Source organism: Cygnus olor, chromosome 1 (genome assembly GCF_009769625.2).
Source record: "Cygnus olor isolate bCygOlo1 chromosome 1, bCygOlo1.pri.v2, whole genome shotgun sequence".
NCBI lineage: Eukaryota > Metazoa > Chordata > Aves > Anseriformes > Anatidae > Cygnus > Cygnus olor.
In genome coordinates this window covers 86,000,602-86,019,439 of record NC_049169.1, presented here as the reverse complement: position 1 = coordinate 86,019,439, position 18,838 = coordinate 86,000,602, and the positions used below count along the sequence as shown (strand labels likewise).

Genomic DNA, 18,838 nt, shown 5'->3' with positions numbered 1-18,838 from the left:
CTCCCTGCTGCTCAGCAAGCTACTTGCTACACAAATCTTAGCTGTCAGTCCAATGAGCCTTGCGTAATGTTTGTGGTTTTATGGCCCACAAGGGGATGGAAGAGAAGAGGGGGGCTCCTTCCTGACCCTCCTCCTCAGAGCGTCCCCAGCACTGCTGTTGCACTCTGTGTTTCGTTTCCATGCCCCAGGCAGCCTCTAAGAGCCGGTGGTTTAAGTTCTCCATGAATGTGGTGCTGGCAGTCGTGCCAGCGTCTGCTGCAGTTCTCGCTGGTTTTGCAAGCTGCAGAGGGTTGTGTCATCACCGGGTCCTTGGCTAGATCATCTCCAAACAGGGTCCAGGATGATGTGGGAAACACCTTCCTCGGTCACCTCTGAATGGATGTCCTAACGTCCCCACGGTCAGACCTGTGCTGACGAAGCAGATGCTGGTTTTCAGATTACTACCCAGGGCCTCTTCAAAAGGGGTCATTTGAGACCTCTGAATAATTGAGCACCTGAGAGTGCTCAACAAGCACAAAACAGTCCAAGTCTGTGGCTCCGTAAGTCACCTTAACCTGACATAACCTGAGGCTGATACTGGATGCCTTAGTCCTAGGGTCTGTTTTTCTTTGTCACTCGCCCCAGGTCCCTGCCTTGCCCCTTACACCAGTAGGTTTGAGGTGAGCTGTCTCCCCTACAGATCCACTAAGGGATATGCAATGAAGAAGGCAAGTCTAGAAGTCTTTTGGCAAATCGAGCTAGCACGTGTTTCCAGATTGTAAGTTAATGTTGGGATTCTAGTTTTCCCTTAAGACCCCTGCTCCCTATTTGTCAGAGTGACCTTTCTGTTTGACAGATTCCAGGTGCAGGAGTGGCAATCGATGTATGTCAGCCTTTAAAGTGTGCTAAGGTGAGAAAGGTAAAATAGTGGCTGCCTGATTGCTTCATTAATCTCTTCACTTTGTGAAATCCTGCATCCTCGAGGGACTAGGTGCCAGAGCTTCCCTTGGTGTGTCAGTTTGCTGTTTCAACACTTCGCCTGTCTCTTCTTGGCACTCTTGTGGTGGGAAGGGTTTGCAGTTGTCATGCATGCTGAGTGGTAGCTGCAGAAGTGGCAGCGTTGGTTCTGAATTGCGTGTGTTAACATGGCTGCGACATAATTTCACTTGCTGCTTTTCAGTTGGCCAACAGGTAATGCTGAGGAAATGCCAGCAGCTTAAAACACGTCAGTCCTTATTCCCAGGAAGAAACTAGCAGGATTTGGGAAACGTATCTCAGAAGGAGGAAGTGAATGGGGCAGGTAATTGCAGCACGAACCCAGCTCGGAACTGAAGGTCTGTAGGTGGAATGGCAGGAGTGTCCTGCATGACATCTGGAGCTAGATTTGACCTTTGAATGTGATGTTCCTAGTCCCTTGGGCATGAGGCCATTACACAGACTGGCAGCATGAGGAAAAGCCCTATAAAGGATGCGGTCTGTACATGCGAGAGCTTGCAGAGAAATGGGGCAGCGGGAGGACATGGTGTTCATCCCTTGGTGGTGCATGAAAACCCACCAGCAGCAGCAGCAGTACCTGGCACTCCGGTATTTCTCCCTTCCGCGGCCTGCTCCTGGGTGTCACGCAGCCTGGCGCACGCCGGGTTGCAGAGCAGAGGGAGGGCTGTGCACAGGCACGATGCCCCAGGCAGCTCCTGTGTGCTTCGGAGGGGCAGAGACCTGCACTGCTCGAGGGTGAGTGCTGGGTTGGAACTTCTTCACGCTGGAGTAGGCAGCCAGCTCTGGGGATGTGTCGGGCAGGATTAGGGACCGGGCTGGCGACTGGCTAGATTGCCTGTGGCTGTTTCGTGTCCTTCCAAGGCAGTGCTCTCCTTCCAGCTCTCGAGCTGCCTGTTGTTCCTTTCTCGGTGAGCTCATGTTGCAGCAGAGGGGAGGAACAATAAAAGTAGGCTGAATTCATGCCAGCTGCTTCCCTGAAGCCAAAGCTGGCAGGAGACCACGCATAGGAGCACGGGCCGAGCTTGGAGCGAGCCCCAAGTGCAGGGGTGAAGCCTGCATCCCACCTGCATCCTTCAGCCCCCAAAGCCGGGGCTTCCCCTGCGGGTTCACCACCCCTTTCCCCTTGGAGGGGACAGGCACGGTGCCTACCTGGCACTCTGCCACCCCTCTGGTGTTAGGGGAGGATGAAGTGCAGGCTGTTCCTTTTGAACGCCGCTAAGCCTGAAAGTGTTTGGATTTGTGCCCTGTGGAGCCCAGGAGAGGCAGGCAGTAGGTGTGCAGGGGACAAGGGGGACCCGAGGGCTGGCAGGCTGGCTTTGTTCGTGGCTGCTCCGTGGGTCTCAGTTCTCCCTGCCAAGTTTCCAGGGACGGAGCGGCTGAGACGGGGCGGGCTGTTTGCGAGCAGCGTGCGTCCCCGCGGTCTGCGGGACCCAGACAAGGGCAGCAGACAGTCTCTGGCGGCACAGTACGTGGCGGGGGGGCTGTGCTGCGGTCTGGGCAGGCTAGGACATCGGAATATGTCTCTCTTGGCAAGAAGGCTCGAGAAGATTTGTGCTGCTGTATCAAATTGACATTGTCCTCGCGCGCATTCCTGCACTCGTCTCTCCCCTGCGGGGCGATTTCGGCAGAGCTTCGAGGGGTCCGAGTGCTGCACCTTCGCAGGGAGTTGGCTCCGGGTTGGCATCACATTTGGGATCGCTCACGTCCCCCTTCCTCATTAGAGATCCCAGTACGGCCCTTTCGGTCCCCAAACTGCAAGCTGCCCGCAGACTATCAGCCTCCGATAAGTGCGCGGCCACCCCTGTGCCCGCAAGTTGATGTCTTCTTCCCATCTTCTCCCGCCCTTTCCCTCCCTCCCTCCTGGCGTCATCCCTCTGCCGGTCCTGTCGTGACTAATCCTGCAGCGGGCACACGGGGAGAGGCTGCAATCACCTCCATAAATCTGCCCTCTTGCTCCTGGGTTTCTGACAGTAATGAACGTGGGAGGAGGGACGGGGAGGGGTGGAGGGGGATGATAACCAAGCAGACGCCAGGGGTGCCGGGCTCCTCGCTGCTTTTTCACAAGCCGGGCTACAGCAGATTGATTGACCTGGGAACCGTCAAGCAAACAAGACCGTCAGGCTCTTCATTAGAGCATTAATTAGCTTCCAGGGGCTCTCCAGGGGCTGCTCTGTAAAGTTTGGTTTATTAGGAGCTGTCAAGTTGAAACTGTTGTGGACGGGGAGGGTGCAAGCTCCTCGGCTGGCCTCGGAGAAGGGGGACGCTTGTGCCTGAACTTTGAGAGTGGGGTGAGACAGAGCTTTGCTGCCGCAGAAATTCTGTGCTTGGGTGGGTGCAGAGCTATCTCTCTCCTGGTCTCCTCGAGAAATCGCCCTGGCCACTGACAGCAGCCTGGCTGTGCTTGGGTGGTGAAGGCTGGAAAAGCTAAGGAGGTGAGGGAAGAGGAGGACCCTTATCTTGTGGTCTGAGCTGTCCCTGGCAGTTGTAAAGAGGCTGCTCGGTGTCCTGCTCCTCCTTCCCTCCGAAGACGTGGTGAGCAGCCAGGCAAGTGATGGTTGTGACTGTGGATACTGGGAATGCTGGGAGGACGAGGAGAGGAAGAGGCAGGGGAGAATTGGAAAAACAGGCTGCCTTATGGCATGCTCAATGCTAGGAGAGGACTGATTTTCAAACAGTTGCCAAGGCGCTTGTGGAGCTTTCCCTAACAAATGAAAATCAGATATTGCTGTTAGTGCCTTTCTCCCTTCTCAGTTCTTAATGATGTCTGTGCATGAGGAATCCTCTTCTGGTCGGGTGTGGAAGATACCCCTCCTACCACGGATGGTCAGTGATGTCCTGACCTCTCCCAGACTCTTCAGTGAGGGGCTCAAATGAGCCTTTGCAAGGGCTGCGAGGTGCGTACTTTAAAACCCGACACTTTTAGCTGCTTGGAGCAACTAACAATATAGTTAAACAAGGAAAGGTAATGAGCTGGAAACTTCCTTACGCAAGTGAAGTCTGGAAACTTATCTCAAGTTTGCTGCTTGCGTGATCTCAGGGTAGCTTTGCTCTGTAGAATAGCACTGCTTCCCTGCTTTAAAGCCTTCTGCTCCATCTGGCATATAGCTGTGCTCTTGCTTGAGTGATGAAGGAGTTCAAGAAGCGCTCAGCGGGGACAGGAGGCTGCTCATCAGCAGCCACGACTGCTGCGCGGAGCAGTCTCCTCTCCCCTGGGTGCTCAGAGACTCGCTCCTTCCCCTCCATCACCCGCGGGTGAGACCTGCTGTCCTGCCCCAGAGCTGCTGCTCTTCCCTGTCGGCTTCCAGTGGTGCGTGACCCGGCGCTGTGCCTTTGCACAGACCTGCATTAGCGACCCATCTGGTCCCCTTTTTCTTCCCCGGTTGGCACGCGTGGGTTTGCTTCCTCCACCTCTGACCCTAACCCTGCTCAGCCTGCTGTGTTTGTGCCCGTTGGTCTTACTGCTGGGATTTTTGCTTCTCAGCCCCCACACTATGTCAGGAGACCCAGGCTGCATGCAGAATATGCAGTCTCTGTTTCTCTCTTTGATACCTTGTGAGTGGTCTTCTGCTCCCGCTTGCAGGATGCACATACAGAAGCAGAATGTCAGCCTGTTCGCAGTCTGTGCACACGGCTTCTTCGATGTTGTTTTGAATGTCTTCTCCCCACACTCTTTAGCTTCTCCTTGATTCCCTCTTCGCACTCCTTGGACTAAAGTAGTCTTCAGTGAGAGTACTTGGACATTGCCTGCCTCTAAAGCTGAGAGGACACTGCTGAGCAGCCAGAGATGGCCCAGCCCCAATTACTATAAATCCCCTGCCTTTAGCCTTCCTGAGTGTTGGTTCAACCGATGGACTGGGGGTGTCTTCTGCTGTTGGTACACAGCCGGAGGCTTCCCAGCAGCTTTTCTCTTTGACGTGGCAGCCACCTGCGTAGCCAAGTGGTGCAGCAATCCCTGTGTAAAGGAAGCAACTTCAGTAAACTAATGCTATCCATTTTTTCTAGTGGCAATTTTACCTCGTGAAGCTAATGTCAGCAGAACATTTAAGGACAATTTCTATACGAGTGTTTTTCCAGAACTTCCCGTGATGGGAAGATGGGTTCTCCAGTTAGCTTATGGAGGCAGCAGCATCATGAACCCATGAATCACGAGTTTGGGTGTCACAAGGCAGGTGGAGCTGATCTAGCACTTATTGTGCAGACAGAGGTGATCCTCAGCCCCGGCTGTTACTGCTGGCTGCATGGTCCTGTCCCATTCCTTGTGCCAGCATCGGCCCTGCTGTGATCCCCTCGCAGAGAATGAACACAGTGAAAAGAAACAGTTAAAGGTGAGTGAGCTCTTGGATGGATTAAGTTGGGCCCTCCCCAGGGGACTGTATTTTTGCACAGAGGGCAGCACTGACAGCTTGGAACTAGCAGCACTGGCGCAGCATCCAAAAGACCTCACGAATCCTACAGGAGGTCTGCCTGGGAGGCTTGCTGTCTGGATAGCAAGAAAACAGCATTTCATACCACCCTCAGCACCTCATCTCACAGTGCATAGCAGCCAGCTTTTCAGCAGTGGCCTCTGAAACTACACAGGTAAATATAGTGAGCACCAAAAATACAAAGTATAATCACAGTTAAAGGGAACAGCTCTACACTAGCATGCACCTCTGCAAACTTTTCAAGTATCTTTCTGACACCCTGTAAGGAAGTTAGGTCTTTAATAGCCAGACTCCAGAATGACAGGGGGAATTTGTGTGTGGTGCTGCCATATGTGTTGTAACTTGCTCTTTGGGTACATTTAATTACTTTTTTTCCTAATTGACGTAGCACTCTTTTGTTTGAAATCTTTCTGATGAAGGATTGATTAAATATCTCCATGTGTTATTTTCTTCTTTCCTTATCCTCGGCGGCTGTAGCTTGGTACTGAATTTATCTTCCAGTGATCCTATCTCCATATTTTAATTTACAAGTGATCAGTGAGCCGTATATTGTTCTCTGACAGCAGGCACAACTCATGCTGGGAGTCTTTTACTCCCTCCCCCTGCCTTTCCTGCAGAACTTTTACAATTATTTCAGGGTTTGACAGGAAGGTTTCTGATTCTAGGGTTGCGGGGCGTTTTCGTTTGGGGTGTCTTTGTGTTTGTTTCTATTTCTTCAAGGTAAGTTGTCCCTGAGTCCTTGCTGTCCTTCAGGGAGCCTTGGTTTCTCAGGGAAGCCGTTGTGGCGGGGTCTTGCCCCAGGCTCAGGCAGACCAGTGGCCGTGTCCCAGCCCCTGGTCCCTGGGTTAGCCATGGCCACACCTCAGAGCTGCTGGCTTTCCAGCCTTCTCCATCCCTGCATGGCCTGCTCCATTTATGCTTGCAGGTGTACAGCTCTTGGGTTTTAAAGAGACTTTCTAGGTCACACATGCATGCTGCATCAAGGCACCGACCGCTTTGTTACCTGGTAGTTTGTTAGCTGCTCCGGGCCAGCACAGCCACTTCCAGATGCGAAGGTAGGTGAGCTCCAGCTGTGGTTCTCCCTCTCTGTTGCAGACACACACAAAGCTGCTTTGGTTTGTATGTGCAGCCCACCTGAAATGAGAACCTGGGCCACCTGGGGGCTGCAAAAATTTCTGGCATTGCTCTGAAACTAGCGGAGCGCAAGAGGAAAATGGCAGTGTGGTGTTCGAAGTCCAAGCCTTGGCTTTTTTATCTGCCTGCCTGGGAGGGGGCAGCACCCAAATGTTCCTCCAGAAAGGGTTAACATTGTCTCTCCTTTCCATAGAGCTGCTCTCCCAGTAATTCGATCACGTCAGCCTGTTTGCAGGCAATAATTCATTGTTATAGGAACACTACAGTAAAGTGACAAGTTAATAATGGCAGTAATAATGGCAGGCAAAGTCTAATGCTATTTCCCATTCTCCTGCTCCTGTTGCACCAGCAGCGGCCCATGTTGGCTAATGCAATTTGCAACCTCGCTAATCCAGTTTCAGTAGGGATTGTGTTCTATTAAAAGAGAATAACAGGAGTCGGGAGCTGTGTTGCCATGTTCCTGGCCTCCCTGGGGAGGCCGTGCTGGCGCTCCAAGTCTTTTGTCTTTGCTTTGCGGTGATTTCTGCGCAACGCTTAAGCCCGTTGAGCAAGCTCCTCCTCGGAGCCTCTCATCTTCCTCCCTCCTGTGAACGCCTTGCGGAGCAGAGAGGGACCAGAGGAGAGGGCCACCCCTTCCAGTTCCCACGTCTCTCCCTTTTGTATGCTCCTTTTCCAAGGAAACTCAAGGCACCCGTCCCTCATCGCGCTGAGTCAGGAGGCCGGCTTGTGCTTGCTCCGCTCCCATCGCCGCAGTTCCCGACCATCATTAGCGCGCGTGTCCTTGCAACACTTGCAGAGGCGGAGGATGCTCTTGATCCGTGTTTTATGGAGAAGGTAGCAGAGGTGCCGAGCGTTCACACATGTCTCAGCCTGCAGCAGAGCAGTGACCTGCATACAGGTCTCTTGAAGCCGAGGCAAACAGGAATTAGGTCACTGGGTGCTTTCGGGGAAATGACGAGGCACCTGAGGGTGCGCGGCCGTTGTGACTGCAGGGTTGGGGTGTCAGCTGAGGCTGTGCCAAAAGCCTGGCCGGTGCCCTCAGAGGTGAGGGGTGTCTGAAGCCAAGGGCGCCGGGCAGAGATGCAGGTCCTGTGCATAAGCATCGTCTCGGGTCGTGGAAATGGGTCTCTCCTGATGGACCTGTTAGGCACCATCCCTGGTGTCAAACCGTGCGTGGGCTCGCGCTGCGGTGTCCCCATTTCTCCTGTCCCCACCTCCCTCACCTCAAGACAGCGAGATCCCAGCGGAGGCTTTTACAAGTAGGGCAGTCCCTGGGAAAGCTGTGTAATACTTCACCAGGTCTCTCCAGGAGAGCACATCTTCTGGAGGAGTGCTCCCCAGGGGGTGTCGGTCTCCAAAGTAGGACACGGCAGCAGCCCTCGCCGCCTCCCTGTACTCGTGATGGGGCTCCCTGGGGGCTCTGTGGTCTGCTTCTGGCTGTCTTTGTGCCCACCCCTTCTGCCCCATGGCAGCTTCCCAGGGGCGTACAGAGCTCGGTCATCCCCTAGCTGGCAGCCCCCTCCTCCTACACAGCAGGGGGGCACATTGGATTTTGTATGGGTTTTTTACTGATGAAGCTATCTTCAGCTACAACTGAGTAGAGCCATTCCCATAACTTGGTAATTGTGCTTCCCGTGTGGGAAGTGAACCCTTATCGAAGAGCTGCTCTTACATTTTCTTGACACCTACAAGGGAAGATGATGTAAAAAGTCTGAGAGCACCTTTTTATCAGAGCATCTTAAGCCATAGATTGCGAAGTGCTTTAATAAAGGTGAGTGTTGTAACCCCAGCCTGATGATTAGGGAACAGAGACGAGGGAGCCAAGCGGCTTTACCGCTGCAGGGAGTCAGCAGGAGAGCTGCGAATCGTGCCGCTGCTTCTGCCCTCCTTCGCTGCTGACTCGTGTCCCTTCCTCCCTAATATTTGTGTAACCGTGCTTATCAAATACCTGGCTTGAGGAGACTGCCTGCCTGCTTCGTGGTGTGTAGAAATCCCCTTCCATACATACCGGCCTGCGGAGTACCTGGCCATGTCGTGGCCTGCTGTGGTTCTCAGGTGGGCCAGATCCGGCCCCCCAGCCCACAGGTGTGAGCTTTCAGGACCAGGTATCCCGAGGCGATGTCTGTCCCTGCAAATTAACAGGGACGTGTTTCTCAGCCTGGGAGTTAATGCAGGGGAGACTGTGATGCTGGAGGATGCTGCATGAAGTGAGATGTCTGGTGAGCGTACAGACGTGCTGTGGACACCTCGCACCTTCGCCAGCCTCTCCACGCAAGCAGGGAAGTAATGTCCCTGCGTCCTGGCCCGGCTCCAGCATGAGGCATCGCCCGTTTAGCCTCCCGTTGCTCCTCCAGCAGACACAGTGGGATGCCTGCACTGGTGCAGGAGAGCGTTTATGTCTCCGTGCCATCAGAGAGCTGATGTCTTCAGTCCCAGTGCTGCCGGCAGGGTGCCAGCCCTGTTGCAGAACTCAACATGCGCCCGCTCTTCAGCCAGGTCATATGGCTGGGCAAGGAGATGGGGCTGGTTTAAGAAAAATACGAGGGTTGTAACTGTGACCTGTTGCCAGTGTAAATTGAGAGCCTTAACAGCATATGTAGGGCCAATTACAGCACGTCACGGTATGATATCCTCTTTACTGGCACCCTCCGGGGAGCCGGGAGACATAGTGGCAAAGGATTATGGCTTGCAGACGATAGGCATGGTAACTTCACCTCGACACATGCACCTGTTTTCCTCCCAAAGCAGATGTTTGGGAAGCTGTTAAGAGAACATCAGCCTCCTGCCAGCGCAGCAGAAGACGCCGTGTAACCCTGCCTGCTCCTGTGACTGCACCCACCGCCTCTGCTGCTCGGCAGCGCTGGAGCAGCCCTGCCCTGGCGCACCACAGCCACGGGGCAGGCTGCATCAGCTCCACGTGTGGAGGCCCAGACACGTCTCCGAGCCAGGAAAGGGAGTTTCCCTGTGTCAGGAGGGCAAGTTTTGGCTGGCTGGGTGCCTGGGATGTCAGTCTTCTTGCAGTCCCACTCATGCACCAGTAACTGCAGTAATTTCCATGTCATGCAGGCGTCTTTAAACATGACCTGGCAAGTCACATGGAGTGTGGTGGGACACGCTTTACCTTGGAGAGGTCTTAACCATTGGGATGAAAGAAAGAGCTGGACTTTGCGGTGTTGTATTGTACTGTAGCCCGGGTCCACTAACTTCAGAATTATTTTTTTTTCTTTTAAATCTCCATTCCTGAGTGCCAATTGAGCCTTTTGGATCAGCTGCATACCCGTGAATGGTGGCTGGTGGTCCCACCTCCTCCGCTCCCGTGGGATAGCAGAAGTGTCAGCAGCCCCGTGGAGCTTCCTGCATCCTAACTGCATTAGCGAGCACGCCAACCTGCAGCCCAACGGAGCGGCTGCTCCAAGGCAACCCGCGTGCCATGGCGGTTCTGAGCCAGCGGTTTGCAGCCTGTGGTCTGTGAAAGCAGTGAGTTGTTCCTCAGGGATCTGCGGAAGGGAACGAGGAAGAGGCAGGCTGGCACTGGGAGGTGCACGTTCGCTGTGTAGGATGTGGTGGCACCTGGGCGGGAAAGCTTTTGGTGTTCGCAGATAGCAAAAGGCTGGGGATGTCCTGTCTGATGCTGGGAGGGTACAAAACCTGCACTTGCATCTCCCGTGGAATGTCTCAATTAGGCAAATGAGTCACGTTAGATGAGAGGCACGTTGGCAGGGGTGTCATTATACACAACTGATAACTCTAATCTAGGCAAAGCTCCACGCGGTGTTACGAATCTGTGCAAGCGCGTGCAGTCTGGCAAAGGGAAGACCTGTAGTCCCCTGCAGGGCCTGCCGTCCCGACGGGAGCAGCTGCAGAAGCGATCATCTCGTGGGGGTTTGGGGGACTCCGGGCGTGCGGGGACGTTGTGGTAACACAAATTCCCAAACGCTGCCTGCAGGAAGACTTTGGGGGCTGGGGTGCGAGCGTGGAATTTAGGATCTCACTGTTGACAGAGTTGGGAAGAATTCTTCCCCATCACACTCACCCCCACGTAAAAAATCCTCCTTTCCCTCTCCTGGTGGTGCTGCGAGGTGGGAAGAGCGCAGTCCCAGCAGCTCCCGTCCGTGCACGCCCCGACAGCGCGCGCGCGTGGATGTGGAGCGACCCCGCCGCACGCAGCGTGTGTATATGCTGCATTTTAATAGATATAGGGCTACTGACTTAACATACACAGTTGCTATAGTAACAGAGGTTTCCTTAGGAACGGTTGCAGAAAATAATCCAGTGCCAATTAAAAATAAACTGTTTGGAAAGGGGGCTGGGGGGAGAAAGGAAACTGCTGAGAATCACCTTCCCCTTTATTGGCTCATCTCTCGGGGACTCAGAAGATTGATTAATGCTTGAAATAACCTTTCTCAGCCGACAGCGAGCCAAGGAGGTGGGATGAGCGTGCGTGCAGAAGCTGAGGCTGCTGTCCTGGGGTGAAACAAAAGGGATGGAGTGTGCCTGGGGGGCAGGGGTGCAGCAGACATATGACAGCATGATGCTAAATCTCCCCATTAAGTTGAAGTCCCCCAGAGAGGAAGAACAAGGGACTGTTTCCCTCTTTCCCTCCCTCCGCTGTCTGCGTGCCATACCCGTAACGCAGCCATCCAGGCTTTATTAGCATACTGATTAAAGTCACGGGCAACGTGGGCTCCAGGGGAACTTCTAATGCATTACCAGGATGCCTATCTCAGATGCTGTGCTGGAGCAGAAAGTGTCACCGTCGGGGGAGTTTCTCCCTTCCATTTGATGTCGTTTGCGTGTACCCATTAGCTCCCTCACGCATCGCTTGTGCCGGCAGGCATCCGAGACCCTGGCGCCCAAGGGACACTGGAAGTGAGGCGTGACACAAAGCGAGGAGCCCTCGCCGTGGTGGAGAGAGGAGGCAGCGCCGCTTCCTCGCGAGCAGAGGATGCGTGGGCTGGGTTTCCAGGGTGCGGATCTGCACGGCTCCCCTGGCAGGTTTCAGTCTTTCACGCCTGTAGCACCGCGCTTCTGCCGTGCCTCTGGTGCCCAGGGTGCTTGGTAGGTTTCCTTAAGAGATTTGCAAATTGTACACAGAAGACCTTCGCCTGGCAGCTCCCTTTCAGGGGGAAGCAGTTGTGTGAGGCACCAGGGGAGCTTGGAGAGGTCGGGACAGGAGGGGCTAGAGCAGCACCGGCACACACCTTCTGCCTCTCGGCTGTTGAAGACCATCACAAAGTGTTGTCAGGACGCTCTTTGTAAGCCGTGCCTGAGTGTTGGTGCCACAGGGTGCAGCAGGAAGGGGTTGGAGCAGCGTGCAGGTCCCCCACATGCATTGCCCCCATTCAGGGAAGCCCGCTTTGCTGCCTGTGCTCAGGTGTCCTGGGTAATGTAGCATCCTTCACGCTCACACCTCCGGCTCATCCCTTCTAGATCTGCACTTCCCACAGCCTCACGTTCAGGAGGAGCTGCTGGTCTCTGTAGGAGTGGTGAAGGTGGTGGCAGGGCTGTTCAAAGGGAAAGTGTTTCTGGCCAGATGCAGCTCCTCTCTTCTGGTCTTTAGCTGCCAGGCTTCCCTCCAGTGCAAGTGTCACACGAGGGCGCTTCACATCCTCCTCTGCAAGTGTCAGTGCCGTGGGTCAGGGCTTGCCGCATCAGGCACAGCCTGAAGACATGCAGGGGAAGGCTCTACCTCCTGCTCCTGCAGGGAGGGAGAAATTGGGGGCCAGTGTCTGCCTCTCCCTGCAGGAACAAGAGCTAATGTCATCCTCGACACTGCGTGACCGCTCAGCTGCCCATGTGGGAGCTGCAGTCACGCTTGGGAAGCCGAGAGCGGTGGCGTGGCTGTGGCCTCTCCCAGGTGATGCCGTCCTTGGTGGCCCTAGAGCCAGAGCTCCTGGCTGCTGGAGCGGAGCTTGTTCCCTGCTGGTCCTCTCCAGGGGGATTCTTCTTTTCCAGTCGTGCCCTTGACTGCTCCCCTAACTATTGCATGTCTGTGTGTTGCGTGTCACACCGGGGTGTGACAGCAGTAGGGTCTCATTTAATTCCACTCTGTCTGGAAACGGTTTTCTGTGGAACTAGTTGAAAACCCATTGGAATACGCTGCAAGCTGTATGATTTCACTATGAAAAAAAGCACTCGTGTCTAAAGGACGATTGCAGCTGAAGAGAGAGGGAAACTGAGTTTGGGTGTAGCCTTCACGCTAGGTTTGGTGTTCTAGACCACAGTGAATTAAGAAAGGGAGGCTTTTAAAGGAGAGACTATGGAAAAGAAGGTGCCTCACTGAGGGACCTGGTGGGAAAATTCAGGAGTAGAGGGGAAATGAAAAAGGAGAGCAGGTTTGGTAGGAGATCATCTAAATGCTTTTGTCCTGAAGGTTTTTTGTAAGTGGGACCCAGGCAGGAGCAGCCACGTGTGCAGCTGGGGGAGAGCTCTCTGGTCCTCCCCCAAACAGGTGAGTTTCTTCTCCATTTCCGTGATCCACCTCTTCTCACCTTCCTCCGTTCCTCCCTGGCAGTGACCAAGCTGCAGGTGAGCAAGTCGAAGCGGAGCATCACCCTGGTGGAGAACCGCCCCATCCCGCTCAACTGCTCTGTGAAATCCCAGACCAGCCCCGACTCGCACTTCGCCGTGCTGTGGTACGTCCACAAGCCCTCCGACGCGGACGGCAAGCTCATCCTGAAGACCACCCACAGCTCGGCCTTCGAGTACGGCACCTACGCGGAGGAGGAGGGGCTGCGGGGCCGGCTGCAGTTCGAGCGCTCGGCGTCGGGAGGGCTCTTCAGCCTGACGGTCCAGCGGGCTGAGGTCCGCGACAGCGGCAGCTACTACTGCCACGTGGAGGAGTGGCTGCTCAGCCCCAACCACGCCTGGTACAAGCTGGCAGAGGAGGTGTCGGGGCGGACTGAGGTCACCGTCAAGCAGCCAGGTAGCGCACGCCGCGCTGGTGGGGTCCTCTGGGGCCTTTCGGCGCTGGCTCTTGTGCACGTCTCCTGCTGAGCTTTGCTGGGGCAGCAGGGATCCTCCACTCTTCTTTCCACTACAGCCTTGCCGCCCCCTCCTTGCATCCTCATGCCTGCACATCCCTGCACAGGGGGACGTTTCCCCTCCTTCAGTGTGACCCTCCTCCACCTACGCTGGGTTGGTGTCCATCTTAGGGTCCCTGCCTGTGCCCCTCTATCTGGAGGGCCGCTGTAATGAGCCAGGTTTCTTTATCCTCAAGAGCATCACGTAGAAAGTGTGTCAACCAGCAACCTAATGAGGGAGAACTGGTGTATGCCTGCCTGGGAAAGCATTTTTATGTTTTGCACGTGGTTTAATTTTACTCTGCATCTGTATCCTGGCAGGCGTGGGGAGCCTTGCCTCTTTTCCCTTTGCACTGTGCACATGAGATGTGAGTAATCAGTTTAATGAGGTGGGGAGCTGGCTGCCAGGAAAGGAGAAATCTGCTCTGGTGGTGGTTTCCGTGGCAGAGGACGACTCTGGTAGAGATGGGCTGCTGGAGAAGCTGAAGGTGGCCACCAGAAGCTGGGGGCACAGCCCTCATTCCATGCAAAGAGGCAGAGAGGCAAGGACCGTCCCTGAGAGCAGCCCGCAGCCCATGCATGCTGCTGATGCAGAACATCAGTACTTCACAAGGAAGCCCCTGCTTGCTCCAGGTGCCTAATTCTGGAGAATAAATTCACCTGGTTGTGCGGGGAGTGCAGCAGGCCAGAGCGTATTGCTCATGGCCAGTCCCAGCTGCTTGTTTCCGTCTGCAGATCCCTGAGATGGCTGTGGGGCAGTCAGGGAGGGGGGAGCTGCAATTTGCCCCCTCCTTTGCATCGCCCACCTCTCACCGGGAAGTACGGTGCCTGTCGCTTACTCGTGTGGCTATACCAGGGAAGTCCACGCTGTGCCCCTTGAAAGAGGTTGTGAAGGAATTAGGAGTGTACCACACGTCATTTCGCTTAAAAGCGCTGATTGCAATCACCCCCAGAGTATCAATGAAATTATTGAGCAAAAACCAGGGACATTCCCAATGCAGCAAAACACCGTGTGTGACTTTGCCCTTGTGCCACTTCTCGTTTTGCAGTAGTGGTTCCCTATAACCAGCTGTCCCTTCTCTGCCTTGTTTTTTTTCCCCTTTTCCCACTGCAGGAGAGCTTACTGGCTGGGGTGTGACCAGGCTCATGCTCTGCCCCAAGGGGAGAATGAGAAAAGCTTCACATGTGACCTCCCTTCACGAGATGTTTGTGCACTTAGGATCCCCCGGGTCCTGTGAGGAAACATGGGGTTCCCAGTTTTCCGTGCCAAATGCAACCTTGTTGGTTGCTAGCCTGAGATTTTCAGAAGGCCCTCAACGGGCCCACCAGTCCCGTTTTCTTTTCCTCGCTTTTTTTTCCCTTCCCCCCCCTTCCTCTTTTCTTTCATCACACCCCAGGACAGTATCTACGAGGGAGGTGCACGTGGGGAGACACGGCCCCTGGCATCCCTCAGTCACCCTGCATTTCTCCCGGCCTTCCCCCGCAGATAACCGCCTGCAGGTGAACCAGACCCACAGGAACATCACGGTGCTGGAGAACCAGTGGGTGACCCTGGAGTGCCAGGTGAGCAGCCGGACCAGCCCCTCGTCGCAGCTCTCGGTGGAGTGGTACGTCTGGCGGCCAGGACACCCAGAGAAGGAGGCCGTGGCGCGGCTGAGCCGGCAGAGCACGCTGCGCTACGGGGACCCGGCGGCGCTGGGGGACCTGCGGGGCCGCATCCACATGGAGAGCCCGTCCCTGGGCCTCTACCTGCTCTCCATCCAGAACGCCACCGTGCGGGACAGCGGGGTGTACGACTGCCGCGTGGAGGAGTGGCTCCTCGACCCCAGCGACCGCTGGTACAAGCGGGCAGAGGACCTCTCCGGGCTCACCACCCTCACCGTGAAGCAGCCAGGTGAGGAGGACCTCGTGCTACCGTCCTGGAGCAGCTCTCTGCCCTCCTGGGTCACCGTCCGTCTGTCAGTGACGGAGGGTCTAGGCAGAGGGCATGGCTGTTGCTCTACGGGCCATGCTGATGGTCTTCATGGGTGTCTTCATTGGCCCCTTTTCTGGAAGGAGCATGCAGCAAGCTCTGTAAGCACAGCTAGACAGGCTTGGGATTTTGTCACCACTGCATTTGCAAATTTATTTTTTTACAGCAGTTTTGGCAGATTCAGTGGAGCAGGCTTCAGATTTTATTCACATTTGGATTGAGAATGAGATGGCGGAAGCTCTCTCTGCTTTCCAGGCAGGGTCTTTGCGTGGGAAGAGGGCAGCAGAGAGGGGTTGAGACCCCCCACTGGTATCCAGGCAGTTTTACACGATGCTGCTCCCTGCTCCACAGGTAAAGAAGAAGATGTGGGGCACGCCAGCTCCAAGGCTTCATCTGTGGATTAGGACCAGGGCTGGGGCTTCTCCATGGGGCAGGAGCTGGCTAGAAAAAGCCAGCCAGAGAGAGCCAGCCAAAAGAGCCAGGCTAGAAAAAGCCTGCCTCTGTATGGACAAGGGAATACTTAGGGGCCTCCCATGCCTTCTGGCTACCTTATTCCCCATGATAGCGGTTCAGGTGGCTCCCACTGTGTAACAGCACTGTTTTGGCTATGCCCAGACACAGGGAGATGGGGATCGGGATGCTTCTCGCTCTTTCCAAGATCTAGGGTGGTGAAAAATTCTGAAGAAGTTCAAAGCAGGGAGGAAACTCCAGTTCGGTGAGATTTACCAATAGATGACAATCTGCAAGGACAATTTACCTTGGGAAATATGGATTCTTTAGTTTTTGAGCCAAGTGACTTCAGATTAAATGCCTGTCTTAAAGGAAGGCTGTAGGTCAAACAAAAGTTATGGTCTTCAGTTGCTGGATACCTTCCAGCTTTCAAAAAAAACACACACTCTGCAAGTACTTTTTGGTGCTTTATGCCTGCCCATTTCAGCAAGGTGTCAGCCTCGTAACTCTGCGATGGAGCTGGCAAAATTATAAGATTCTGGGTAGGTTTTATTGGTAATTCCTTGCAGAGAAAAATTTGTGCTGCAAAAAGCAGGAGCTGTCTCAGGGGACAGCTCTTGTCCATGAGGCCCTTGCTCAGGAAGCTTCTCTGGCTGAGATGGCTTCAGCAGAGGTCCCCCAAAGCCCTCAGGCAGTCCCTGCACCCTGTGTGTCTGCACAGCTCTACGTGCAACTCCTCATTCAGGATGGAAATTGCCAGCCCTGAAGGACAGGGGACTGAACGTGAGGGGAAATCCTCTAGGCTCCATTCGAATTGTGGAAGGATGGGGAGTGGGAAGAAGAGGGGGAGTTGGGAGTGCAATAATTCAATATATTTATTTATTTTTTCGTTACAAGTGCTTTGTTGGTGTTTGGTTTTCTTTCATGACAGGCATTACCTAACAAAATGACTGAATTTAAAAATAGCACAGCTTGTGACTCATGTCTCATTAGTGAGGATCTCCATACTCATCTTCCAGTACCGTAATCATGAGCAAAGAAAAAAAAATACCTCAGTATCTTCAGACTTTAGTTCTCTTTCTGTTTAACCTGCTGAGGTGGGGGAGGCTCTGTGTTTATTTTGACAAGCCATTTCCTTCCCTTCCTCCTTTTTACCTCAGAAGTCCCCAAAATCTCAGGGCTTACCTCATTCCCGTAGGAATCCCTGTGGGGAAGATGAGAACTGAAAACACTCGTGTTGCCTGCAGCCCTAACAGCTCTGGCCTTAATGAAGGTTTTCCACAGGGGACCATTTAAGAATTGTAGGACAGGTGCTGTAATGTGAAACCCAGCCGCCTCCTATCTGGGGAAGGGACCTGCAGCTCGCGGTGAGGTCTGGTGGACAGCAGCACCCTGTGCCCTCTCCTGCAGGGACCCCCAGTATCTGCAAGGGGCAGGGCTTGCCCTCTGCTGCTGCTGGAGGAGAAAGGGCCCCTCTCTTCAAGCTGCTGGCTTGCCCTTCATGCTGAACTCCTGCATTAGGAAGGGCTTTTTAATCTTTAAATGAAAGCTTAGATCTGGGCTGATTGTGATCCCCAGAGTATGTGTTCCCTGGCAGGATGACTAAATCAAATGTTAATTGCTCTTGAAGTCAGCCTTTAATCAACTCATCTGAGGTTCTGGCCACTGTATATCAGTTAGCTAAAAACATCTCTGTAGCCTTGCAGCAAGTAATAGGGAAGAAAAGAGAGAGAGACTTTGGGAAGCATCCTTGCTGTTTCTGTGCTGCGGTCATCTCTGTGGAGGAGTCTGTTACCTAATTAACTTCCCAAATTGCTGGAAAAAATTCTGTCCTCCTGTGCCTCAGGCATCACTGATTTTCAAGTCCTTTGAGCACTCTCAGGCAGGTTAGAAAGCCAAGGTACACAGGTACACAGCCTGCCAAGCCCCACACAGGTACCTGTGGGGCTTGGCAGGCCACGTCAAGCCTTCACGTTTCACCTGGATCACACCCAGTGTAGCAGCCTTGATGGCAATCTGCTCTGCACTCACCGCTCCCATTTTGTTATCCCAGACCCCACCTTGCAGGTGGACACGGCCACCGCCAACCTCACGGTGCAGGAGAAGGAGTCCTTCCCGCTGGACTGCAGCATCCTGTCCCGCTCCAGCCCGGAGTCCCACTTTGCGGTGACATGGTACAGCCTGCGGGCCAAAGAGGCGGGTGGCCGCGCGGAGGAAGAAGAGGAAGAGGAGAGGGAAGCGGTGCTGAGCGTGGGCCCCGACGCCGTCTTCAGCCCCGAGACGGGTCGCTGGGAGGGCCGCCTGCGCTTCCAGCGGCTGTCGGCGGTGCTCTTCCGCCTGACGGTGCTGCAGGCTGGCGGTGCCGACAGCGGCAACTACTCGTGCCGCGTGGAGGAGTGGCTGGCGGACCCCAACGGCGTGTGGTACCGGCTGGCGGAGGAGGAGTCGGGCATGGTCGCTGTTCACGTGCAGGATGCAGGTGAGAAGAGCTGAGGACCTCAAGCATCCCGTGCGTCTTGGTTTGTGTGGGCATGACCGGCCCCCTGCCCTTTCCCTCTGCAGCTGGGGACTTGGAGCCTGGATCTGGTCTGCAACGGGGCTTATCTGTGGTACCAGTGCTGTTCCAGTCGAGCTCCAGGCTCATAGCCCAGCTCTGCGGGCTGGGTTGTCCCCATGCTCACCATACAGTCACTCGGCTGTGAGCCTTCCTGCTGATGTGCGTCAGCTGCAGACCAAGCCCAGTGTCGTGAGGTCGTGTGTGAGCCCAGTGCTGTGACACTAGGGTCTCCTCCCCGTAACTCTCAAAGACATCAGGTGGTTTAGAGGCCTCAGAGATAGCTGAGGTCATGAGAGTTTTGTGG

General features: G+C 54.7%; 1 protein-coding gene across 2 annotated transcripts in view; it reads left to right on the top strand.

Annotated features, from left to right (window-relative positions):
- IGSF3 (immunoglobulin superfamily member 3) overlaps nt 1-18,838 on the top strand; it is an 86,694-nt gene that overhangs the window by 64,539 nt on the left and 3,317 nt on the right. For both annotated transcript variants that reach the window (XM_040567061.1, XM_040567050.1), the window contains 3 exons: nt 13,048-13,458; nt 15,042-15,449; nt 18,031-18,456. In XM_040567061.1, coding sequence (XP_040422995.1) covers nt 13,048-13,458; nt 15,042-15,449; nt 18,031-18,456 — 1,245 coding nt within the window. The remainder of the gene's footprint in view (nt 1-13,047; nt 13,459-15,041; nt 15,450-18,030; nt 18,457-18,838) is intronic.